Source organism: Fringilla coelebs (assembly GCF_963513975.1).
Source record: "Fringilla coelebs genome assembly, chromosome: 3".
In the NCBI taxonomy this organism is placed as follows: domain Eukaryota; kingdom Metazoa; phylum Chordata; class Aves; order Passeriformes; family Fringillidae; genus Fringilla; species Fringilla coelebs.
Window position 1 is genome coordinate 72,876,020 of NC_140030.1, and position 26,639 is coordinate 72,902,658.

The 26,639-nt window shown below is 44.2% G+C and overlaps 1 protein-coding gene across 1 annotated transcript; it reads left to right on the top strand.

Annotated features, from left to right (window-relative positions):
* Positions 1-2,089: 2,089 nt before the first annotated feature.
* On the top strand, positions 2,090-24,403 carry CAPN9 (calpain 9; the record flags this gene model as incomplete). The annotated part of the gene is made up of 19 exons (XM_084202638.1): positions 2,090-2,302; positions 6,727-6,796; positions 7,224-7,342; positions 7,915-8,048; positions 8,394-8,562; positions 9,037-9,120; positions 9,367-9,452; positions 11,223-11,300; positions 13,663-13,823; positions 14,606-14,763; positions 15,388-15,596; positions 16,241-16,277; positions 17,377-17,457; positions 17,952-18,009; positions 18,606-18,670; positions 20,989-21,057; positions 22,439-22,517; positions 23,170-23,286; positions 24,339-24,403. The coding sequence occupies 19 exons, from the start codon at positions 2,090-2,092 to the stop codon at positions 24,401-24,403; spliced, it is 2,052 nt and encodes a 683-aa protein (XP_084058764.1).
* Between the last annotated feature and the right edge of the window lie 2,236 nt (positions 24,404-26,639).

The window sequence follows — 26,639 nt, forward strand, 5'->3', positions numbered from 1 at the left end:
TTTTACCTGCCTTAACGCCTTGTCTGGTATTCCTCTCACTGGACTCTATGCATTTGATCTGGGCATCTACCCTCAGCTAGTCCACGAGGGTCTGTCTAGAGGCAAATGAAGGACACAATCATCTCCAGAGGGATCTTAAGGATGAATACACAGTGAGTCACTTTCTGGAGGTTTCAGTCTTCTCAACGGCTGTGGAAAAAGCTGGCATGAGTAACTTGGACTCTATTTGCAAACCCAAAGTTTGGTCAAATGACAGCCACGTTTGGAGCACCAGGCCTCCCTCTTCTCACAAATTTGAACAGTATCCATATATTTGCACAATGGGAACTTGGTCTCAGCAGGGAGCCTGAAGATATCAACAATGGATGCAATTATGGGGAATAAACATGGGAATATATGTTCTGAAAAAGAAAGCTTTCCTCCCAGCACTGCTGTGAAAAATAGCAGAACAGAGAGGAACTAATTCTGTTTCACCTAATTGCTCTCCATAAATCATCTCTTGGCAGCAGGCTAAACTGGTCCACCAAAGGGCCAATTAAAGCAAAGGGAGGCTGAGCGCTGTTTGTACTCAGGGGTGTGTTTTGTACTACAGGAACTGTAATTTGTTCCAAGAGGGTGGCATCTCCTCCCTTTCCAAGCAGAGAGGAATGTCTGTGTCTGGCTCTGAGCGTTATTTCTTCAGTGCATCCATGGTGCATTGTCTGGCATTCTCTCCAGCCAGTGTTCTACTGCCCAGTATGAGATACAATGGTGCAGGTGAATGCCAATAAGCAGAAACATCACAGAATCATTTAGGTTTAAATGACTAATAAGATCATTGAGTCCAACCACCAACCAAGCACTGCCAAGTCCACTGCTAAATCACAAAAGTGTGCACATATCTGCACATCTTTTAAATATCCCAGAGGATGGTGACACCACCATTTCCATGGGCAGCCTGTTCCAATGCTTGACAACACTTTCCATGAAGAAATTTTTACTCAGTTTCTAATATAAACCACTCCCGGTGCAGCTTGATGCCATTTCCTCTTGCTCTACAGCTTGTTACTTGGGAGAGCAGCCCAACCCCTCACCTGGCTACACCTTTCTTTCAGGTGGTTGCAGAGAGCAATAAGGCCTCTTCTGAGCTTCCTCTTGTCCAGGCTTAATAACCCCAGTTCCCTCAGCTGCTCATGAGACTTGAATTTCAAACCTTTCACCAGTGGTCAGATGAACAAGGTCATGAAACCTGGAAATCAGCGACAATAGGTATGTGTTTTAAAATCACATGCTACAGTGCACGCAGAACTCCTTCAGTGTGTGGCCCATCAGAATCCCTCCTCAGGATACGTTTTCTAACGCTCTTCCTGTGGACGCCCAGGATGTATCCTGCTCCAGGTCCTCCCCACCGGCTCTGCACACCCCTCTTGTGCACACCCAGCCCTTGCTCGGCGCCCAGGCCCCTGCCAGCAGAGCAGCCATGGCCACGGCATCTCTTGGCCCTGCTGTCCCTCCTGCCTGATGTCCAGCGGGGACAACCAGGCCCGCCAAGGCAGCCCTGCCGCAGGCAGCCCGGGCTGCTCTCCCACCTGGCAGAGAGAGAGCCAGGCGAGCTGGCACCGCGGCAGCAGCCCGCCGTGGGCTCTGGTTCCCTCCCGAGGCCCAGCCCCATGGCCCTGGCCGAGCCCTGCATACCTCGGAGCCACCCGCGGGCCGCGGCAGCCTCCCGCCGGGCCGGGCCGGGCCGTGCCGGGCGGGGAGCGGTGCCAGGGCCGCGCACGCCCCTCCTGGCCCGGCAGCCGCGGGGGAGGAAGGACAGGGCAGCCCCGGGCCGCTCCCTGGGTGTCCGGGACCGGCCGCCTTCCCTCCCTGTTTGCTTTCAGGGTGTTTGTCTCGGGTGCTGTGCAGAGCAGTCTCGCTCAGCAGCAGCAGCTCAAGGAGGTGACACGGAGGAGGGCTGGAGGACACTGCCGGCTCCCCCAGCACAGAGTCCTTTCCAGCAGTGCCTTCACGAGGCAGTGAGGCATTCTTGTGTCCTTGCTCCCCTCTCTTTCCCACCTGTTCTGTCCCCACCACCGGCTAAGCCTTGTCTCGCCGGCTCTCCGGGGACATGCCCTACCTGCCCCGGGACCCGAAGCCGCGGCCGGCCGCGCATCCCGGCGGCGCCCGTGGCACGCAGAGCTCGGGGAAGGGCTACGAGCAGCTGAAGCAGGAGTGCCTGCGCACGGGCGTCCTCTTCGAGGACCCCGACTTCCCCGCCTGCAACTCGTCTCTCTTCTTCAGTGAAAACCCAGCCATTCCCTTCGTCTGGAAGAGGCCTGGGGTGAGTATGCCCTTGTTTGTGCCTCCCGTCCCGCCCGAGGTCAGGCAGCTGTGCTTCGGGGGTGCACCAAGAACCCTGTTCAGGGAGATGTGGAGATGAAGGGTGGGGGGAAACCCTTCCCACCTGAGGAGCAGTGGCTCAGGATTGGGATGCTCCCCGCAGAGAGCTCAAGCTCAGGATGAAAGGGCTGGAATGCTTCACCCCATGTTTCGGGTGTAGCTCGTTGTACAGACACACTTATGCATGTGTATTTATGTGCATGCATAAAGAACTCATAATCCGCTTCTCTCTCACATTATTGCCAGACAAAAGATGAAAATAAGAGGGCAAGCAGGGAATTAAGGGTAAAATACATTATGGTAATGTTCTAACTGTGTAAAATTGAGTGTTGTTAATGTAGGAAACTCATAAATGAGATCAACTTCAAAAATTCAGACCGTTTAACTTTTACAGTACTAGAGTCTTACACTTACCTGCTCACTTCCATCAGGGAACACTGAGAGATTACAATTGCATGCCGTGGTTACTGAGCCATTCACCAGTAGCCAAGGGCTCAGTGAGCATCTCTTGATGCATCTTGCATAACAGTCATTAATAACACAGTGGGAGCCTGAAGCTGCACCAGTCATATGCTCTCAGATCATAAACCCAGCATCACTCCAGGTTCCTTCTTCCCACTTCACTCTGTAACTAATAACCACAGAAAAAAATGTGGCAACATTTCATTTCTTTGCTAAGGACTGATGTTTATTCTGGGTTTTCTTCATAGTCTGGAAGCTTGATCCTTTATAAAAAACTTTTCTTTAGTGATAGTGATATCAAGGGAGAGAAAGAACAAATTAAGCTTAAAGACGGGTTTAAATTATCGTAATTCCCAGTGATAAGCATTCAGTGCCTCAGCATCTGGTAGTTAACATAGTGCTGATACAGAGCAGAATTAAAGCTGTTACTCCTGGACAGGTTTCAGTTGTGAAAAAAACTGGAGATCCCAACACATGCTAAGTGCAGCCCCCACAGGCACTGCTGCCTATCTGTGCTCCAGAGAGCCAGGTGGCCTGTGGGGCTGCCTCCCAATACAGGAGGGGCTGTGAGGATGAGATGCTTTAGGTGTGGTGACTCTAGAGTGCTGAGAGGCATCAAAAATGCACCAAAAAATCTTAAATAATGGTTTTCCTTTGCCCAGCTCTTAGATGCTAGTTTGTCTTTTTAGGGCTTGGAATAGTTAAAATTTGGTGTAAAATGTGACCAGGAGTGGTTGAGAGCTTGTGTGCCCTTGTGTAGGGTACACAGGGGCAGTGGAGAATGGTCTGTTTTCTTCAGGATCTTTGTATGCTGAACTGGAAACATTTCCAGGATGAGCAAGTTACCTCAAATGGCATCTGCCTTTACTCCAATTCCCCCCACGCACTTTTGTGAGCTGCACAGCGAGAAATAAAACTCAGGGGAGGCTGAGAGGATGTGTAAGGACAGGGTATTAGTTATGCTCTGCTCTGGCTCCTCAGCATTTAAACTAAATCAGTATCATCTCTATTATCCATCAGGAGCAGCACAAAATAGAGGTGGTGTAGCAATTTCAACTTAGCACATTTTACTTTGCAAAGGGAACATTGGCCTGGAGCATGTGCCAGGTGAGTTGCCACAGCTGGAGAGGCTGAGCACAAAAGCATGGCCTCTGTGCAGGGTATCTCCATTCCAACTTCTTTTCCTGGTGACTGGCTTTTACTGCATCTCCCACCAGTATTTTACAGTTGCTTGGTTGAAGTGTAGCACAGTACATGAGGGTGACTGCGGGGACAAATAATCTAAATCTTCTGATTTACAATCTAATGAGAGTAGAGAAGGGTTTCTCATTACTTTGACGTGCATATATCTGCATATATGCATGTTTGTAGCAGCATAAGCAAGACCTTCAACTAGCACTCATCTGTAAATCTCCCACTGCAATCAGTGGATCTGCATCAGAAGAGTATCTGACTTTCTACATAAGTGAAGTGCTCCCAGATTCAGATATTTAGTGATTTTGTTCAGCAATCCTTTAAAATCCTTTTTAATTTCAAATTTGAGCTGTCCTTTATCAAAATTTTAGAACGATCTGAAGAACATAAGACTCTTTCCCCTTTATATATCCTTTCCTTTCCTTAATTCAGCAGCTCAGTGTCTGGGAAAGGTAGACATATAAATTGAAGAATGAAAAAATCCAACCCAAAAAAGCAAACACAAATGGGTTTTACCAATTTCAGATGAGTCTATGGTCTACAGGAGGAAGTAAGAAAGAAATATTCCTAGTATGAACAGCCATGGACAACCAGTATGACAGGTTGGGACCAGGCAGAGAAATGTAATCACAGAGATCACCTAAACAATCTCACTCCCAGTGTGCTTTAGGTCTCTATGCACCCCCTCTACCAGTGCAAGACAGGCACTGGGATGCAATTTGTTTTCTTTTGGGTTTAAAGAAACACAGCTTAATGCAGCATCAGGACACTAACAGGTCACTATGTTTCATCTCTCTGAAGACTGCATGTTCCTACTTCCAGGCAATGTCTTTGTGCAGGTGAATCCTTAAATTACTGCATGCTGTGTGTGAATTCTGGGTTTTGTCCTTTAACATGCTGAAAGTCCTGATACATTATTATACCATCTGAAAGTCCTTTTAAAATTAACATTATTTTTGCAACACCCACTCAAAAACTGTAGAGCGTGTTTTCTTTTGTTCAGCAGAGAATGTGGCATAAGTCCAGTTAATACCCTTTCAATTCCTTTTTATGGATTTTTTAAAAATTATTTTTGATTGCTGTAGACAGGAGATTGAAAACATTTTTCCATGTATGAGTTACAGAGATGTGTAATAAGCAATGAGTCATGAATCAAACCCATGTCAGTGGAAAGGTTTTTTATCTTGTCCCTTGCTAACACACAGGGCTTCTTGGTAACAGCTAAATGCATTAGTTGCAATGAGAATTACGTCTCCTGAGAGCAATGGTGCTAAAACAAAGTGTGTTGTTGAACATCAGCTACTTTATCAGCCATTGCTATATCAATGTCTGAAGACAATGAGCTGTGGTTTTATTGTTCATGCCCAGTCCCAACAAGACTGAGTGTATTTAACTAGCAGGCAGGCCAGGTGAGGAGGAGCTGCTGTTTGCTTCCCTTTGCTCCACACTCTGGGGACACAGTGTGCTGTGGTTCCTCCTCCCCGGGGCACCTGTGCCTGAGGCACATCCTGGCCACCACCTCCTCCCCAGCAAAGGCAAACAAAAATTATGCAAACCAGCTTCCTCCTGATATTGCCTCTGCAGGGGGAGCTGCACGGCAGCAGTGCTGCTTCACTGAGGGGAGTGCCCTGGCTCCAGCAGCAGGTGCTTCAGCAATAAGTGCAGGAAGCTGAACAAAACTGTCAATATTCTGCCCTATGGTCTCAGAAAATGCAGTGATAGGAACACAAATGCAAGGATTAAATTACCTTAATCTAGGCAAATGCAAGGATTAAATGACTGAATGTGCTCTTCTATTTCTCCCGCCCTCCCCATTAATTTGTTTCATTTGCCACTTAGGCAGGAGGATCTGCTTCATGCCACAGGGTCTGCAATAATGTATCAGGACAGGCTGATTAACTACAGGCATATTCCTCCAGTAATATATTAGATATTCTGCTCTCCCCTTTTCCTTTCAATTCAATCCATTACATTCAATATACAGTTCATGGGAAAATGGAGAAGGGAAGAATTCCTGCCACATTAATTGGTTTATCACTATAATTTTTCTATCCAGCCATGGTACTAGTAATTGAACTAAACCAGTCTAATGAATGCTTGAGAACTGCTGTAATGCCACCATGAGCACCATTCCCTCTGACCTCTGACCACACAGGGTGGGTAGTGTTAGCTCCTCCTAAAAATTAGCAGGGCTGAAGCTGTCTTTGTTGTTTGATTTTTTGAGGAGGAAATTGTCTCATGGTTGTCAGACACTGTACGTTCCAGGTATTACATGCAAATAAATAAAAGGCTTACAAGTTCAGTTAAAAGTAAATTGCCAATTTTATTTTTTTCAACCACTGGAGGAAAGCAAGCTAACAAAAAGCCTTGTTAACCAGGGCTGCAGCCTGACATCAGTCTTCTGGATGAGTTTGTGCTATGATATTTTAACAATTGCCTACAGATGAATAAAGAATGCCAGCCTTTCATCAGCAGCCAACTAATTATGAAAAAAATGAGGATAGTTGATTCTTTAATTGCTCTACACTGTAATTAATTAGCAAGGATTCCCCATCTTGTTTTTGTGGTGGCAACACTGCTGCAGGATAATACAGCTCGTGTGGCACACAGGGTTTGTCAGCACTGCTGCACGTCTCGTTCAGAGTGATGGTGATATATTCCTATTTTTCCTTAGAAATTCTAAGTAATTTCTTTGTCTCACTGTTGCAGGACATTGTCAAAGACCCCAAGTTTATCGTTGGAGGAGCCACCAGAACTGACATTTGTCAAGGGGATCTCGGTGAGTGACTCCCCCTGGGTGGATGTGTTCTGTCTGCGCACCGTGAGGAGCAGCAGCAGCAGTGTCCTCACAGAGGAGGGATGTTGTCCCTCCTGAGCTGGTGGCAGCAGTGGAGCTGGATGTCCTGCCAGGCTTGTCTGCCCCATGGCTGCTTCTTGGATAGATCCCACCATCCATGTCAGGGGCTGTCTTGGTGCAGTGGGTTTCAGGGTCAGGGAAGGATCTTCACTCGGGGATACTGTGAGTCCAAGGGAGTCTTTTGTCTACCAGCTCCACCAGACTGAAACTCAGTCTGCCCTGGACTGGCCGAGACACCCTCTCTGGGGACATGCAGGCTGTCTTTTGGGTTTCAGGGGAAGTGGCAGCTAACTGTCATAACATCTCCTCTCGACCCTTTTTCTTCTCTTTCCCTCTTCTCAATCCACAGGTGACTGCTGGCTTTTAGCAGCCATAGCTTCTCTCACACTGAATGAAAAAACACTAGCAAGAGTGGTGCCACTGGATCAAAATTTTGGGCCAGATTACGCTGGAATATTTCACTTCCAGGTAAGATGAACATCTGTCACAGAACGAACCCGTCTCTGTCATTACGTTTCATGGTCTATTTTGCAGTGAGGCTGACAGGTACTGCAGAGGAGACACTGAAAAAAGCAGGATTTATGAGCTTACAGTGTTCATGTTTTGAGAAACAAACTAGACGGCTACGTCACAAACACAGCCACTCCTGTTATGTGAACAGATACATGGCTTTAGAAATAATTTCACGTTTTCCTGGGCACACATACCTCATTTAGGATATAAGTCCTTAAAGGAGTTGATCTGGTATATAACACACGTATGTCCTAAAGGAGTTTTGAATTATGTGGTGAGCACTGCTGTAGCTATGTGATTGACACAGTCCAGGCAAGGAGCTACAGTACAGGTCTACACATTTAGTTTTGCTGTTTTCCTAAGACAGATCACCCTTCCTAGAGAGCAGCCTTGCAGGGCAGAGCAGGAACAGATGATTTACATGTCTTCTAATCAAGCCTTTCAATTAGAAATGCTGGGACACCAGAATCCTGCTCTCAGGAAATGCTGTGCTGTTAGCAAATTCATGCACCATCCTTTCTAAACAGTTTTGGCAGCACAACGAGTGGCTGGATGTCGTGATTGATGACCGATTGCCCACCTTCAAGGGCCGGCTGGTTTTCCTGCACTCGGCTGAACTCAATGAATTTTGGAGTGCCTTACTAGAGAAAGCCTATGCCAAGTAAGTCCCACTGCACATACATAATTTGCTACTTGTACATACATTATTCACAGTTTGTTCATATGGTATTCGCAATTCTAGTGAGCAGCTTCTAGCATTTGCTGCTGCCCTTTCCAGCCTGACAACTGGCACTAAAGAAAGAACACCCCCAGGCTCTAAAGATATGGAGAAATTTAAAAAGCAACTAAAAAGGGAAGCAGAATGACCCCAATACTACTGCTTGGGTACACTCTGGGGTACTTATTTTGACTTCAGTGCTGTTGCTGCAGTTCTACACAAGTATGAGAAAGCTGTAAAACATGGACATCTTGAAAGCAATTCTCACAGTCAGTGTGTGTTTTCCAGGTTGAATGGCAGCTACGAGTCTCTGAAGGGTGGCAGTACAATAGAGGCCATGGAGGATTTCACTGGGGGTATAGGAGAAACGTATGATGTTAAGGAGGCTCCTGACAATTTCTATGAAATCCTAGGAAAAGCCCTGAAAAGATGCTCAATGGTGGGCTGTTCTATTGATGTAAGTAAGAAATGGGGTCTCAATTTCTCGGTGCCCTCAACTTTGGGGTTCAGTGTTTTGTGGTTTGAGTTTTACTTTTCCTAGTTAAAGTTTTATTGAACGAGGCAGTGTGATACTCAGCTGGCTGATGGGACCCTTCACCACCATCAAGGTCCATCAAAACCTTTTTACAAGAAATGAGGCCATGTGAACACCTGATCTCAGTCTGGAAATATAGATGGTGCTGAAACAAAATCAAAGGGGCAGAGGAGGAATTCTGCCCTGGAACCACCTCATTTTAAACAACGCTTAAAGCCTTCCATATTTTTTCCCAAAAGGGGACCACTGCAGCATGGTTGAGCAGAAAGACAAGTTCCCTGTTTGTAGTACGGGTTAGCCACTGATTAGCCTGGTGCTTGGAAGGGACCAGGTGGCACCACTTGAGATCTCACTCTGAAGAGAGAGGTTAATTCACATTTTTTTCCCCTATTCCAGACCAGCAGTGCTGCCGAGTCAGAAGCCCGAACCCCATTTGGCCTTGTGAAAGGCCATGCATACTCTGTGACTGGCATTGAGGAGGTATGTCCAGAAGCACGGGGAAAGGAGACACCTGGGGGAAAGATAAGGGAGTGTCCCCTCAGCCTTAGGTGATGGGGGAGGTTATCCCAGGGAAGTTATCCAAATTCCAATCCAACTCTGCCTCCCACATCTCCTGTGGCACACTGCACCTTTTGCCCAGCTGTTGCCACCAGCCTCTGCACACTGAAGAAGCCTTGCTCCCTAGATCCTGGCACTTGATATTTTCTGTATTTTCTTCTTCCCCAGGTGAGCTATAGGGGCCAGCAAGTGCAGCTCATCAGGATAAGGAACCCATGGGGACAGGTGGAGTGGAATGGCCCTTGGAGTGACAAGTGAGTGCACTGTCCCTTCCACACTGGCCTTGCAAAGTCCAAATCCCAGCTGCTGCTCCACAGCTGGCTTCCTGCAGCCCCAGCTGCTCCACGGGAATTTAAACCAAGAGTTTGCATGTGCCTAACAGTATTGCTGCCCTACAGCATCTCCCCCTCAGCATACTCAAAGCAGCGCAATGCAGGGACACTGTCAAGGTTTAATCCCCAAAACCTAGCATCAGCAGAAATCATGCATGAATATAAATAAGTTCATATTAATACACTTCCAATTGTAAAAATTACACATTTGGCGTGATATTTTTGGTTAAATATTACAAGCCCGTTGCTGTAGCACTTGTAAGACAGCATCCATAGTTTGTCCTACTACAGATAAGCTGAAACTGATAATGTATTGCCCCCTCTGAATAGCTTGCATCTCTCTGTTTATTGTTTGGGGTTTCTTAAACACATCAGGAGTAATACCTTAATAATAATAAATGTCCATTAAATGAGACCCTCTCCATGCCAAAGTTGTGGAAGGACCCCAAAACACCGCAGGGTTGGCCTGAAAACCAGTCAGGTTTTATTACTAACAGTAAACAAAGTGCAAACAATACAAAATGAAAAAAATACCTGGTAAAAAAATCATTCTTCTTCACACTACAATCTTCTCCAGCACACACTTTTCAGTATATTTTTGCACATATGCATTGTTTCATTTTTGTTTCACTTTTTCTGCTGAGTTATTTTTTTAATTCACTTAGATGTAGAGGAGAGGAATCATAATCTGCCTGGCCCTTTAATATTGCTGAGACATGTAGCCATTTGTAGGACTACTTCAAATTTCCCTGTCCTTATCATGGCTCAGAAGTAAATTAAATATGTCCACATCAGCTCAGATCCTTTATCTTGAAGAAAAACATGGGTAATTGACGTGTATAATGAGTTCTTAAATCTGAAAAAGATGGAGAGGTTATGATCAGGACAGGCATCTGGCAGTTTATGCTGTTCATCAAAAAGGCTGTTTCTGCAAAGCAAAGCTCTGACTCTGCACTTGGGAGGCTTTCTGGAACTCAGGATGCAGAGGGGCTTGCAGGTCAATACAGGAGCCTGTATTAACATTTTGCAGTGGTTGCTGGAATTAAAAAACTACAACACAAGGTGCCTTCTACTCTTTGTTTTGTCAAATTGGAAATACAGTAGTGCACTTCCAGATTTCCTGAAAAGCTTTATCAGGTTTTTGTTTGGTTTTGATATGCCACAGCTGGAGTCAAAGGGGTGCATGAAAAGGAGACAAAGACTTAAACTGGACCACAGTTACTCCACTGAATCTCTCTGTGCAGGGGAAGGAACCTATTCAGTTCCCATTGACTCAATTTTGAAAAAAACATTTGGCCCTAAATTTGCGACAAAAGTGAAAAAGATGATGGTGCTACAATGGAATACAGATTTAAGGAGAGTGTTTACTTACCATGATCTTGAGGTTTACCAATAGCCCCACTGTCTCCAACCCAAACACCTGAGACCAGTCCCAATGTCAATAACCACATTAAGACCACTCTGGAGCAGTTTTGGGATTTTTGGCCTGGTGCTGCTTTTGGCTGCATTAATTAGTCTCTGCAACCAGTGGGATCAGGAAACCTCTTAAATGCAACTATGTTTGTGTAAGCTGCACAAATAAAACACATGTGAGAGAAGAACGGCCTGATGTTATGTCCTGCCAGTCATTCTGAGCCAGGGGAAATGTATTGCCGCATGCCTGTAGTAAAGCTTGGTTTTGTTTTCCTGCAGCTCTGCCGAGTGGCGCTCAGTCAGCCCATCGGAGCAGAGACGCCTGTCTCAGGCAGCACGGGATGATGGAGAGTTCTGGTAAGACACAGGTTCTTAAAGGGTGGGACTAATCAGAAATCAAGGTGCAAGTGGCCAAAACAAGCAACAAGGAAGAAACCTTTGCATGATGAAATTCCCAGTTTCTGCCTAAGAGAGGACGGGTAGAATGCTCCCTTTGTTTTCTGTGTTTCGTATGTGCCTATGTCAGTTTTAATAACAAAAGCCCTCAAAAATCAGTTTAGTCAATGGCATTGGTGTTTCAAATACTGTGTGTCTCCCATCAATGTAAGACCTTTTAAATCTTTCCCATGAACAAAGGCAGGATATACAAAAGGGAGCATTGTTTGGCACTGTATCAGCTATAAGATTCATTCTGGCGTGCACGGGGAGAAGAATGAGTCCTGAGAAGCCATTCTACTAGTTGCATAAAGTAAAAGAGCACCAAGAGATATGTGAAATTGTGGAAAATTTGAAGAAAAAATGGAATGGAGTGGAGTGGAATGGAATGGAATGGAATGGAATGGAATGGAATGGAATGGAATGGAATGGAACAGAACAGAACGGAAAAAAAAAACCAAACCAACATGGTGGAAATTGCTTTAGAAGTGTGAAGTGTTCTTCATGCCAAATTCATGATCTCAGACAGAGCAGATGGCTGACTTGCACATGATCCTCCCCCCACCCTATATTGGTCGTGCTGTGGCAATGTGTTGGGTCACATTTTCTAGGACCAGATGCTCAATTCTTTTACACATGGGTAAATCTAGAGAGGTATGCAATGGAGCTATTCCAGATTTTGCCTGCAAGTTAAACCAAAGTTCAACTTCAGGCCTGAGAAGTTATTTGAGATAGATAGTGCCACTCATTAAGTCACACAAAATGATTTATCACAAAATTTGATAACTGGAGGAAAGTAGCGCCAGTGGCTGTTCCGTTACTGTATTTTTACATAAAATATTTTGAGTTCTTTTCTATTGACATAGCAAATGCATTAGGGCATTTGCAGCTTCTTCAGAAAGCTTTTGTGCTTGTTTGGGTTTTGGGTTTGGTGGGGTTTGGTTTTTTTTGTCTGTTTTTGACCTGGTTACAGCTGTAGCTTATGTGGTGAGTGTAAAGGAGACAAAGATGTTACATGGTACCCAAGTAACTCCAGCAAGTATCTCAATGCAGGACGGAACTTAAAGCCTGACCACATGATGGAGGTAAAAGTGTGCAAGTAGGCATCAAATGAACTGTGAAATTAATGGGAAAAAAATCCCTTTTTAGATCCTTTTGTTCTTTGGACTTGTGAGAACTGAGGGAAATCTTCATGGTGACATGCTGAGGACATTTTGACCTCATTAATTACCCCAAAGATGTTTTGGCATTTGGCTAATTCATTTCAGATTGGTCTTGTCCAGATGCTTCTAATAGATGCAAAGGGGCATTTTGTGGTTGACTAAGAAATCAGCTTCTCAGTCCTCCTAGTTCCTTCCCTCCTAAGATCAGAGGGTCAGAGTCTTCTTTTCCCTTCATAAGTGCAAACCCAGAACAGCTCTAGGGAAATCAGAACAGGAGTTTTACCTCCTTGAAGTCAAATCTAATCTATAAAGGGCAACCACTTCCTCTGCTGTGCAGCACATTTCCAAAGGGCCCAAAATTGCATTGTGTGGCCAGGGAACCAAGCCATTTGGAGACAGATTCTGCTATGCTGCCCCCACTTTAGTGTCCTGAGCATCAGAGTGAGAATAAGCAGTGCCTAGGGCTAGCAATATCTGGGAATAGCTGACAAGAAAGGGCAGAACTCAGTAAAAAAAACCCTGCTGTTTCTTTTCACACCAAAACCAAGTTGTAAGATGGCCCATAGCAAGTGTAAATTAATACCACCACACATCTATTTGTTATGAGGCAGAAAAATGGAACTAACTCTTGGACGAGGCACACTGGGGGCTTGCTGGAGCCTATCTGCCACTGCCACAGATAAACTTGCATGTTGGAGGGCTTTTGGTCTCCTGCTACTCCATTTGTTGTTACACATCTCCACAGGAGGAAAAGGATAGTTACAGAAGCTTGTGTTAGGGAGGAGATCCATTTCTGTGTGTTATTTCAATGGTCCAGGGAGAGAGGGGGGCTCTTCCAGATAGCAATTCAGAGCAGAGGACATATCTAGATGTCGAATTGCCCTCAGGAAGGCCTAATGCATTAGCTCTTTTACAGAGGAAAATTCAGACTAGCAAGGCTACCCTCAGGCTTAGAGTATAAGTGAGTGAAAGCTTGTTGCTCTCCTGCTGGCATATATCCATGGTCACCAAAACTACTCTACATGAACTGGTGATCTGGCCCTGGGGGGGATAAGTACTTCTGCGGTGCATCCTTCACAAAGATGAATGGCTGCCTGTTCTTTACCATGTCTTTTGCTCAGGATGAAGTTTGAAGACTTCAAAGTGCATTTTGACAAAGTTGAGATCTGCAACCTGACTCCAGATGCCCTGGAAGACAGCACTGCCCACAAATGGGAAGTGGCCATCCACCAAGGAAGCTGGGTCCGGGGGGCCACAGCAGGAGGATGTAGAAATTTCCTAGGTAAGTAAATACCAGTTTGAAAATGAGAAGCAGGCACTGAAATCTTTACCTGCTCTTCAGAGAGGACTTCTGTAGCCAGAGGTGTGGGTGCAGGACAGTTCAGCTGACAGGAGCCAGCTAAGGAGACAAATGAGGAAACTCAAAGCACTGTGTGGTTTAAGAGTGCTGTACTTTAATGATAAGACCTTTCTGTAATTGGCTTTTTTGAATGAACAAACCAGCAAGGAACAGAGTGATAAATGTTCATATGGTCCCACTTGAGACTTTGTGGTGAAAGACTTTGCTTGTTTTGTTCTCAGGTTCATTGGATCTGATTTACCTCTTAATGACATTTGCATGAGCAGCACTAAGTTCAAATTAGCCAGTTAAACTGCAGCAGCAAGTGTGAAATGGGATAAAAAGCCCAGATCAGCCAACATGTTTATGTGCCTCTGAAGCTGTGTCATAGGTCTAAACTGTGTTGGTGCAGAATGGCACCAGCACTATGGGATCATTGTAGCTATGTAGTTTTAACAAAATTTCATCTCACAGCTTCTTTTGAACCATGGTAACTTAATAAGGCCTAAAATCTTTCCTACACCTAGTTCCATGAAGGGCTTTGGGATTTGGCTTATTTTTTGCAAAACTTAGTGGAAAGAAGTATAACAACGAATGGAAAAACTAAGTTTGAGTGAAACCTCATCTTTATTGTCTTTTTTGGTTTGGTGGGGGTATTTTTGTAGTAGTAGTGGAGATTTATTATTCTGAGTCAAGAAACTCTCTGGTGTTCTTTACATTGGCAGAGACTTTCTGGACAAATCCACAAATCAAGCTGCATTTGACAGAGAAGGATGATGGACAAGATGACTGCACATTCATAGCAGCACTGATGCAAAAGGGTCGCCGTAAACTCAAGAAGCTTGGAGCGGAAATGCTGACCATTGGCTACTCTATTTATGAGGTAGTCCTTTGCTGCTACAGAACAGGAGCTACACTATTGGTGTTTGGGACTTTCCCCTGCCCCATTTTTGGGGCCCTTGCACCTAAAATAACCTTCAGTAAGTAACCTAACGGTTACATCATGGCCTGTGGAGGATGGAGTCCTCTCAGAGGAGAATTCAGGAGTCCCCACAGGGCCATGGGCTCCTAGAACAGACTCCCTCAGCCATTCAGCCCTGCCTGGGCTCAGGGAGAGGGAATATTGCTTCTTCTGAGCATCCTGGGGCACATAACACACAGATGCCTGTCCCCGAGTGAGGTTGAGGTTGGTGAATCTGTTGTCACTGCTTTGTGACACCCTATCTGGGATGGTGGTGTTTAATGTCAGGGCATGTTTAAGTAGGAAGACAACGTCCCAGAGCACTCTGAGACTGCCTTCTGGGTGGGAAAGGACAGCGGTAATGGGTCCTTGCCATAAGGTGGGAGCTAAATTACTGTAAGTACCTGGGAGAGGGAATGAGAGTCAGGATCACAGCCTGGGGTGACACTTGTGCCAGGCAGAATTTGTCCTGTGGTTAGGAAAGGGGTGAGTATGGCTTTCAGCACACCCTAGCCAGTGCAGCACTGCCTGTTTTTCCCCTCCTAGAGCCCTGGCACACATGGACACTTGGGCAAAGACTTCTTTAGGTACCACGCCTCCAAGGCCAGGAGCAAAACCTACATCAATTTAAGGGAAGTATCCCAGCGATTCAAGCTGCCACCGGGTGATTACATTCTTATTCCGACCACGTTTGAGCCACACCAGGAGGCAGATTTCTGCCTGAGGATCTTCTCTGAGAAGAAGGCCATCACTGAGTAAGTCAGCAGCAAGCTTTGGGCCCTCCAGTGTTCCCCTGCACACGGGGTTGTTGGCTGCTGGGGAGAGTGTGGCTGCCAGGCACCCAGCCCTACAGCAGAGACCCAGCATGGCAAGATCTTGATCATTTGGGGCTTTTTGTTTGTACTTGCCCGTTTTTGCTAAACCCAACCTGTTTTTGTGAAAGTGGGAAAATAGGGTGTGCCATGATGAATCTGCTGGACGTTTGACAGGGAAGAGTTGCTAGCTGGCACTGTCTGGGTTTCTGTGAATACAGCAGTGTTTGCTTCCTGTTTGTTTCCTCCCAAAGCTTGTCCAAAAGACAATTTTATGTTAAAAAAGCATACTGAGGAAAAAATGTGTTCACAATGAATAACGAATAAAGAATGAGATGAATTCTTTAGCAGATGACATACACAGCTGTGTCCTCCCTGAGTCCTGCCTAATATCCATTCTAAGGGCTTATACCAAAATTTAAACAGTGCAAAAGTCTGCTTGTTTGATGAACTTTAGCTAAACATAACCTGTTACATTAAAAAACCCCTGTATTATCATTCACCTGGGGAAAAGGTAATAATCAAGCTTCCACCCCAAGCAGATGTTGAATACCTTCAGATACCAAATAAGGTTTTGTTTTCTCCAGGGACCTAGATGAAAACGTTGCCATTGATCTTCCTGAGGTAAGTCTACAGAGTTAAAGTAGCAAGAGAATAGCTCAGCAGAAGCCAGCATTCATTGCTTTTGCTGTCTTTGCTAAACCACGTTCATTTCACAGGAATGTTACACTATTGCCAGCTTTGTGTATGTCACTGAAATGCTAAGCTCTGCTGAATATGGTAAAAGAGCTGTAACAATCAAAATCATAATCGTTATGCCTTGCATGTCCTTGAAGGCAGTCAGTGCCAGCCAGCACGAGAGGTGGGTGTCAGCCACACGTGTGCAGTGAAAGCACCACCCATTAGTACTGGGGAGCCACACAGCTGTTCACATCTTTTAACATTTTATTTATTGGGGAAAAAAAGAAGCAAGAGAATGTCCAGTAGACCTACATTAATTTTGCATACAAATATCTTTATTTTACTTCTCAGTATCTGCAGGACTTGAGAGGGAATGCTTACACATGCACATGCCTACTGAAATGATTGAATTCTTTTTGCTTTTGAATGGCTTGGTCTGCCTGCTGAGCACTAATTGCAGCTGGGTCTGAGTCAGCTCCTGTTTAAATGTATCCCTGCAAATAAGCCATTAATTGTGGTGTGCCTTTCCATGGAAACAAGCTAAGCCAAGATCTAATTTGTCCCTCTTTAGTAAAACTCTTCTCCGGGGACCCAGCGAACAACGACGTCTTCATTTCCACGATCTCAGGGCCATGTTCTGTAGTAAAATAAATCTGTGCTGGGTAACATGCTGAAGTGAGCCACCTCTGGCTACTGCTCTCAAGAAGGTCCCAGGAAGATGCCACAGGAGAGAGCTCAACAGCACTATGGTTGTTGGAGGCCCAGGGAAACAGGGTGGGATGAGAGGAGAGAGAGGTGTTTTCCAGGCTGGGTGCTCTTGGTTTTTCCCAAGGCAATGGCACACTATACACTTCTCCAGGTGTAGGAAATGAAAGGGTGGGACTCCCCTTGGGCAGAGAGGTGGCTGGGAGGCCTCCAATCTGGCAGAGTTTAGAAGCATTGTACCCTTATTTTAAGATGTACATTGGTCCGGGGTGCACATTTGCCGGAGAAATGTCATGTTTTACAATTCTTATAAGGACTTGTGTGGTTGGTGTTGCAGCCTCTACATCCAACCCCAAGCCCACAAGAAACTGAAGAAGAAAAGCAATTTCGGGCACTGTTTGAGCACATTTCAGGAAAGGTGAGTGCAAAACACTTTGGGTCAGAGCAAGATGTAAAAAGAGGGAAAACACTTCTCTCCTATACAGGGCCATGGATACACGAAACAAAACTTCGGGAGTATGCTCAGTTGTAGTGTGTTGTTTGGGCACCAGATGTCACCATGCCTTATGGCTCGATGGATAAGGGTGCAGTCCCTGGTGAGCAAGCAGGAGGACCAAAGTTAGAACTCAAGCTCTGAAGGAGCCTGTCTGGTTTAATGTTCAGTTGCAGTTGAGTTTTCTTTGAATCAACAGCTCCCACTTGAGATCTCCTTCAGGCAGACTTAGCAGTCTGCAGCAGTCTTGTATCTTCCCAGCCCTTACATTTTTTAGCTTTTTCTGGGTTTTGTATGGTTCTCTTTTGCTGAGTTGCAATGAAGTACAGATGAGTGATGTTTGTGTTTTCTGAGGTTTTTGGTATGTCTGGTTGCAGAAACATTCAAGTAACAGATGCTTCACTTTTTTTTTTCTGCAGGACATGGCGATATCTGCAGAAGAGCTTGAATATGTTCTGAATGCTGTATTAAAAAAAAGTAAGTGCTGACAACTTCTAAGTTAAGGGTTGTATACAACTTTATAAAATCTGCCATTTAATTCATTTACATATAGAAAATTCAAGGCTTTCCTATGACCCCAACCTGGTGTCCTTGAGCCAGTGAGTGCAGAGCCAGGAAAGCATTTGGTCCATGATCTAACCAGGAGCTTGCCCTGCCTCCAGCATGATCCATGTCAGCTCAGTGTGGCCAGCTCTCTATTGCACTGCCACTCTGCTGTGGAAGGACAAGCACTAGAATGGGACTTTTACTGGACAAGCACTAGAATGGGACCTGGATGTAGCTCATGATCCTGCTACAGGCCTTTTGTACAGTGGGAAACATGTCACTCCCTGGACCTCATGTCCTGAGTTACAAATCAGGGACAGTATTTCCTGTCATGTCTCCAGTAAATGTACCTTCTGTCTGGACTGAGACTTCTCTGTGGTGAGAGTTGCCTTCATCTTCCAGTTCACAGCCATCCCACAATGAGGACTAAGAGTCAGCTATCTCTGTTCATGGGTCCTATTTTCTCTTTTCTGCTTATAAAAGACAGCTTTGCCCATGATTTCTTTATAATTATTGTTCTTTTTCAGCAAGGAATATAAAATTCAAGAACTTAAGTCTCATTTCATGCCGAAATATCATTTCTCTTATGGATGTATCCTTTCAAATAAGTGCCTGTGAGGCTAAATGAAGAATGAATATAATTGTCCATAACATTATATGTCGTGGATGTCAGAAATGGATTTGGTAATGTCCTGGCCGATCACCACCCAAAGAAAACAAAAATATGTGACTGTTTTATCCTGATTTTTATTTTAGAAATTTACTGTTAAGAGTTTCAGCACAAACTATTTTATATTGCAGACTTAGAGGCAGATGCTTTAATGCTGACCACCTTTAGAAGTAAATCTCAAGCTACTTCTGAATAGAACAGTGCATTTTTCAAGCTGTTGTTTATTTGAAAGAGACCTAGAAAACTTAAGAAAAGTCTGTTGTAGGGGGCCTAAGTTCACCAGGCAGAGTTGTACATGCAAGTTATGGGTCAGAAATTAAGGATCAGCAGTGGTGAAAATTGCTGATATCAAAGCTCTTTTTTGACAATCAGTTTAAAAACTGGAAAATCTGGTCTTTCAGCTAGCTGCTGGGACTCCAGGAAACAGACATGTGGGTGAGAGTTGTCTGTCCAAATTTAGGCATTTGTGGTGTAGGTGTCTACATCTAAGCCAGCTTTCTAGACTTCCTTTGTAGATAGCAAAAGGGATGGTGTAATTAATTTTTCTGGATGTACCTGACTGAGGGGTGCTAAATGACTGCTCAGGCATCAGGTGAGGTGAATCACAGCCCTGGTGCTTCCCCACCAGATTTGTTCTTTGCAGAGTTCTGGTTCCTGCTGAGTTTGCTGAGCATGGCTTCTCCTCAGGTAGAGCTGCTTTTGCAGTATGCTTTCCCAATAAACAGTTACTCATGGGACAGTCCTACAAGGGCAAGTATCTAATCTTTGGTTTATGTCTTGCTTGTTCAGCTGAGATGTTCTTGTCTTTTGCTTTTGTTGCTCCAGTCCATGACAGAGGTAATATCCATTCAAACATTAAGAGAAAACAAAAGCAGACAGAATTTTATCCTGTTAAAGCTAGTTTATAATATCAAAACTCAATGCAGATTAGTCACCCTGCACATGCAATAAGAAAAGGGACCAGTCCTAAATTTCCTTGCTTAAAAGCCAAGCCTCAGTAGGGAGCTGGTCCATGTTCACATCTCATCCTTACATGGTATTGGCACAGAGCCAGGGCCTGTGCCTGACCCTGGAGCATGGCAGCAGTTCTAGGTTTACTATTTAGGATACAACTGAATAGTTTCCATGATTTGCAATGCTTCCAAGCAAATCTCTGCATAGTTTTGAATAAGTGGGGAGACATCTCTTCCTCTGCTTTGGAAGCACAAGGAATGCAGACACAATCATCCCACTCTGGCCTTGCTATTTGGAGCACAATGGAGGAGCAAAACCATAAAAATGAAAATCCAAGTCAATGCTGGCACAGTCTCCTCTGTGTCACATGCCACTGAATTCCCTGGCAACTGTCACCATGCGGTGGTGAGGAAAAGGGACAGAGTTCTACATGACCCTGGGAAGAAGAACCTGGCTGGGTAAAAAAGCCCTTTACAGAAGTGAGAACGTCCTTGGGATCTGTGGGTGCCCTAAATAATGTCACCAGCTCAAATAACAGCAGGTGTTAGCCAGACCCCGCTTGGCATGTTTTGACCTTTGTGAATGCTCACTGAACCAGTGTCCATCTGAGCAAGGGCTTTGTCCTGGCAAGATGGAAAAAGGAAGGGGAGTGGGACCATTACTTATTTAGCCTTTCAGAGCAGGTGCCTCATCCTGGAAACGAACTGTGCTCAGTTTGTCACTAATTCAGTGAAATAAGTCCCTCTCTTCAGGCAGAGGGAAGGCCAGGCTGATCTAATCATTGCCTCCTAGAACTGCTATACAGGCATTTATTTCAGACCATAAGGACCAGATTTTGCCAGTCTCACCCCACTAGTCCCATGAATTTTTCGTTGAGCCATTGCAACAGAGCCTGGTCTCTAGATAAAAATACTGAAGAGCACATTGGTTGACTAACTCCTTTGGGTACAGTGGCAATTTGTTTTAATCAGGTAATTTAATTCTCTGAGTCATTTATATCCCATTTACATCCAAAACTGTTCTTGCCTTAGAATAATCTTTCTTCCTCATGTAGTGCCTGAATTGCTCAGCTGTGTTTTTATATCACATAATGTTCCTCCAGTATCACAGCCACAGGCATGACTGTAACTGCTGGAGCTCTACCTTTTGAGAAATTCCAATGCCAGTTTCAGCAGCACCATAGGCTTTCCAGTCAACATTTTCTGCTTAGGGGAACTACTCTGATAAGTTCAGTCTGAATTTGGACTTTCATATAACAAGTCTTTTCCCTTAGTTCATATTACCAGACCAATGGCGACGGGAAACTGGAATTCAGTGAGTTCAAAGTTTTCTGGGAAAAACTGAAGAAATGGATAGTAGGTGACATTATCCACTGTAATTTTTCCTCCATTTCATTAGCTACTTCCCAAACAGTTTATTAGGTACAAGCAGACAAAAAGGAGACAGGAGTGTGTTCAAGCCATGAATTTTAACACAAAACAAATGTTTTAAAAGCATGGGGTTTGTTTTGGATAGTCAGAGACATTCTTAGCTTTCCATGATGATAAACCATAACGGTTTTCTGGAAATAACTGAGATTTTTGTAAGCTAATCAACTATGTTTGGGATAAAGAATGCAGTGGACGCTAATAAGCAAGGCATTCAAAAGGAAACTTAAGGAGTTTCTATAACTGCTGTTGTACAGAAGAAAGTGATGATTCATGACTAGTAGGAAACAATCATTTCCTAAGTCCCTGCATTTTCATTGCTGATCTCTCAGGAGTCAACTGCACTGGAGTCTGGGAAAGTGCTGATTCTAATTTTAAACACATTTCCCTGCCACTGTATATGGCAGTAAGAATAAGTAGGCTTGCAGAATCAATCCCAGACTGAATATTCAAAAAAAAGACATTATAATTGTTTCCTTATGGCCATTAATAGGTTTTTCTGAATTCGAGCTTCACCAAAGCATTCAAAATATGCAGTTCTTTGCTTCTTGTCTAGCCCATCAGAAATGGCCAACACTTTTTCTGGGCACTAATGCTGCATCTCTTTTAACAAAGGACACATTGTCTTTCAGCAAGGGGCTTGAGAAATCCTTGTATCCTGTAGGAAGATTTGCACATATATTTGCTGGAAAATTTTAAGCTGAATGTGATGACAGCTCCAAATAACTCATATTCCAAAGGAGAGTCGTATTTGTCGTCTCAATAGAAGGATGGAATTTAACTCCAGCTTGAAAACTGCTTAATATATAGGTCAAACCTCAAACTGTTTGACCAGTTCTCTTGGGTGTACCATGAATGTGGCTATTCAGATCTTTTATACTTAGAAGCAAATGAGTAAGAGACAATATTAACATCATGTTAAAATTTGTCTCTAGTGTTCAGAACTACAGAGAAAAATATAAAAGAAGATTAAGAGAATGTGTCAGTTAAGAGTTAAAAGACAGAGAACAATATGTCTTTCCAGTTAAAATCACTTTAAAAAATCCTGACATTTTTAATCAAGAGCAACTCATTATTTTTTAATGCTTGCATTTGGCAGTACTTGTTTAAGTCATAACAATGTGTTTATATGGCAAAGACAATTGGGACCAGGATTTGCTCCTCTGTTATAAAATCAGACTTTGGTTCTAGACCAAAGTCTTGTCAGCTTTCTTAAATGCTTATGCTGTGCAGTTGGAGATAAACACCTTGTCTTCCTATCCCTTTCATATGCCAGTACTGAGCTTTCTGTGTGCTCCTTTCATAACAGAGTATCTTCCTTCAATTTGACTTTGATAAATCTGGCTTCATGTCCTCTTATGAGCTTCGTGGTGCTCTTAAAGCTGCAGGTAAGATAAGCACTGCACTTTATCTGGCAAACCTGTTGGGCCAATCAGCCTGAGTGAAGAGGACAATCAATCACACAGGCCAGGTGCTCCTGAACAGGAAGGAAGTCTAAGCCCCAGACCACCTGGGCACATTGAATAGGGGAATTTTGCCCCAGTTTCCCTCAGTCCTGAAGGGCAGGCAGTCAGAGCAATCTCTGTCTTTTATTGAGCTCTTTTAAACTCAACAGGGCTGCCCATGTGTAGGGTTAGACCTTGAAGCAGACCACTTCAGAGACCATCTATATTCAAGGGCTGAAGGAATAGCGAGTAAGCTGCTATGAAGAGAAATCACTGCATTAGTATTTCATCACAACTTATCTTTATCAAAGCAGATAATTTTGCAGAAATCCCTCCAAATTTAAGAAGACAGAATGGTCTCCCGTACATCACAGCGTGCATGGACTAGAAACTGCAGTGCCTGAAAAATTTCTTGTTCAGAGTTTGTTATTCATTGCAGACTTAAGGAACTTTGTGGTTAGATCTCGTTCTGGATGGATGTGTGCCACTGAGTATCCTCCCATTAAGTGGCTTTCAAAACTAGTTAATAGAGATCTGTAGATTCCCCCTGACGTGTGAGGTTGCTCACTTTTTCTTTGTGTGTGTCTTTTGGAAGGATACCAGCTCAACAATTACCTGCTGCAACTGATTGTCCTCCGATACTCTGATGAGCAGTTCCAGATTGAATTTGATGATTTTCTGAACTGCCTAATACGTCTGGAGAATGCGAGTCGTGAGTATCTTCTTCCTCTGGAATTTCATCCCCTTTGTAAGAGAAATTGTTCTGCTTTTGGCTGTTGAGCATGTTGCACAATATCTGAGATCGAGTACAAGGCTAACAGAAAGGAGCTGCGTTTAGCATTTGCATTTAGGGTGGCTTTTCTCCTGTAACGTGAAAAATGTTCTGCTGCCAATGGAAAATTTCCCCATGTGAATAGAGCTTGCTACATAAACTCTGCAGCAATGTTGAAGGCATGTGAAGAATGCTGGTAAAGTCCATGTTGTAACCCTTCTTGTGGCTCACCCAGGAGCTTTATTTAGGATCACACAAGTTCAAGGTTCAAATATTACTTGTGCCTCGTGGAAAGACAAAATTGGCATGTGCTTGGGCAGGTATCTCCTGTACCTTTTACGTAGCATGTTCCCTTTTGGCTTCAGATGTGGTTCCCTGTACATCACGGCACCCAAGGTCTCAGTTCACTTCTGGCACAGGGTCACGCTCATTACAAAGCAGCAGTAGTAGAGATAGGTGAAAAGGCTGGATAAATGACTGGATAAAGTGATCATTAGTGTGGCTGAGAATTCAATTCACCCAATTCAAAACCCAATTCACTCTATGAGAAGAAAAATCAGCTTCCTTTACTGGTTTGTTTTGTTTTGTTTTGTTCTTCTCTTTAATTTCTGGCTTGACTGTAGCAAGAGAATTATTAAATTTCTGAGAGACAGAAGTTAAATAAGATATATAAAGGAATGCAAATTGCTTGGCTTGATTTCAGAGTATACTCCAAATCTGACTGTTGAGCAGATTCAGGACACCTCTTCCAGACATGTCCCGAAGTGAGCCTTCCATAAAGGCCTTAAGTCAGCAAGACATTTCCTTTTGCAAGGACTTTGCTTTGTCAGAGGAGCTACCACCACCAAGCAATCCTAAACAATCTCCCTTTGCACCAGGCCCTCCCTCTCCTTGGCATGGCCACTTGTCCGTCTGTCCTTGTGGGCGGGGGAGCTCGTGTATGAATATGAATGAGGTGTATTTATAGCAGTGCTGTCTGTTTCTCATTTCAGGAGTATTCCAAGCACTGAGTGTGAAAAACAAGGAGTTCATTAACCTGAATATAGGCGAGGTATGAGCACAGATTCATAAACACTGACAAAATGATGGGGTTTCTCTAGAGCATTGTCCTCTTCTAAGAGCTGGAGTATTTCTGCATGACATTCAGGTATCCATGAGAGTGCAGAGGGCTATCTGCTGTAGGTTTCACCACAGCTGGAATTTTACAGCCTACTACAGCCCATGCACTGATTAAATCTCCTCCACACTATTTCTTTCCTTCCTTGCCCTGTGGCATATTGACAGCTTCCCATGCCCCTTTCTAGTTTCTCTGCTTTTATTCTATCCTTGGGTGCCAGGTTTCAGTGGGGGAAAGAGGAAGGAGCAGATGGGGATGGGGCGGTCTTTCACTTCCCCTGAGTCCCCCAGGAATTCAGATCAGCCTCGCCTGTGCATGTCTGTCGTTTACTTCTTACAATCCTCAGCACAGGTTTCTTATTTTCTTGTGCTCTCCTAGTCTCCCTGTTGCTGTGAGCTGTCTCTCATTTCACACTAAACCAAGGCTTCCTGGGGTGAGGCACAATGAATTCCCAGGGAAAAGAAATGTGGGAACGAACGTAGATGGCTGGGATGCAAATAAAGTAACTGCTGTTTCCAGCATCTAGTGCTTTGCCTTATTCCTTGCTGCTGGCTGAGGGCTCTCCTTAATGACAGGATGTAAAAGCCAAGTGAGCAAAGGTCCTTTCCCTGCCTGGGGTCAACTAAGAGCAAAGCACTGCTTTGGAATGGCTCTCATTTGGGGAAAGACATGGGGAGGGAGAAGGGCCTGAAATACTTAATTTTAAAGTTGACCTTTTCCTGATACTAGTTTATCAGCCTGGGAATGAGCATCTGAAGAAATCTGATTTGGATGCCAGGAGTTTCTTGCAACTTTGCTGCTGAGACTTCTTCCCCAAGAGCTGAGGTCCCCTTCACATGCAAACTTCACCAGGAGATTTCCTGCAGAGAAACAAGCATGCTACTCCCACTTTCTGTTCTCCAGCCCTGTGGATGATTTCAAGTGTCAGATCATGTGGTTTTGGTGGAGCCTAATGCTGGATTTGGCACTGAGCATTTGGAGGGGGAACACAAGCCTCTCAAGCAGGCTGAAACTGATTGTTCCTGAATGACCACAGGTTTTTAATGAAATAGGATTGTGTGTAGTTTCAGCATAGCACGGACTATAGTGATTAAAAGTCTTTATTGATGTTTGGCTCCTAATTACTGTAAGGTGCTTTCAAAAATACAAGGTTGCATAAAACTTGTTCAGTTTGGAATTTATTTCCAGGCATAATGACAAGTACCCCATTGTAGCCACATGAATTGCAGTCTGGTGAGCTGTGGACAAAGAAAGACTAAGGACTGTATGGATGAAAATTCATTTAATAGTTGTGGTCCCAGGTCCAGGGTTTCCTAGAAGGATGGTGAAGCTAAGGTTTGACATTCATCACAGGTATCCTTTAGGGAAGAATTATTGCATCTCACATTTTCTTAGTCCTTCCTCTGCTACCCACAAAGTTCCTCTGCTTCACATTTTGCTGTGTAGCCAGAGAGTGTCCCACAGGCCCATCTCTGCTGAGTTGCACACAGTTTGTCATCGTCCTCAGAGAAACACGTGACCTCTGAGACAGTGAGAACTTGCATGGGCCCATTTTCCTCCAGGCAGTCTGAGATTGTGTCCCACACCAGCCATGCATTGAAGAACAACTACAATCATTTTAGATTAACTAAATGTACCCATTGGTAAGGTCCTGATCTCTGCAGATGCTATTTTGCATCTGTGACTTACACAGTATTACTCATGTGATGTGGGTAGCCAGTGCTGACTTAAAAAGTAACAGTAATAGCAGCCAGGGACTTAAGAGGTCTTCACAGGATTTGTTTCCATGATAATCTTCATAACTTGTGTCTATTTTATAATGAATCAACTGGCTGGCTTTGTTTCCTAAAACCTTTCTCGCAGTGTAACAGATGGCCCTAGGCTAGCCTTGCATTCCCTACTGTCTGGGATCACTGAGACAGACAGGGTTTTGTTTTCTCTAGATTTAGACCTAATGAACAATTCAGGAAAGAAAATCAAGCTGCAGTAAAGGTGAAGCTCAAACAATGAAAAAACATACAGATCATGGTGTTTAAAATACCAACTTTCCTTTTTTCTAGCAGTTACAAACTTGTAACTATGCAGGAAATACTCTGGAGCTAGCTGGAAGCTAAGCAAAAGCTGATGGGTGCAGTATTTGATTAACTGAGGTACTCAGTCCCATGAGGTGTATTGA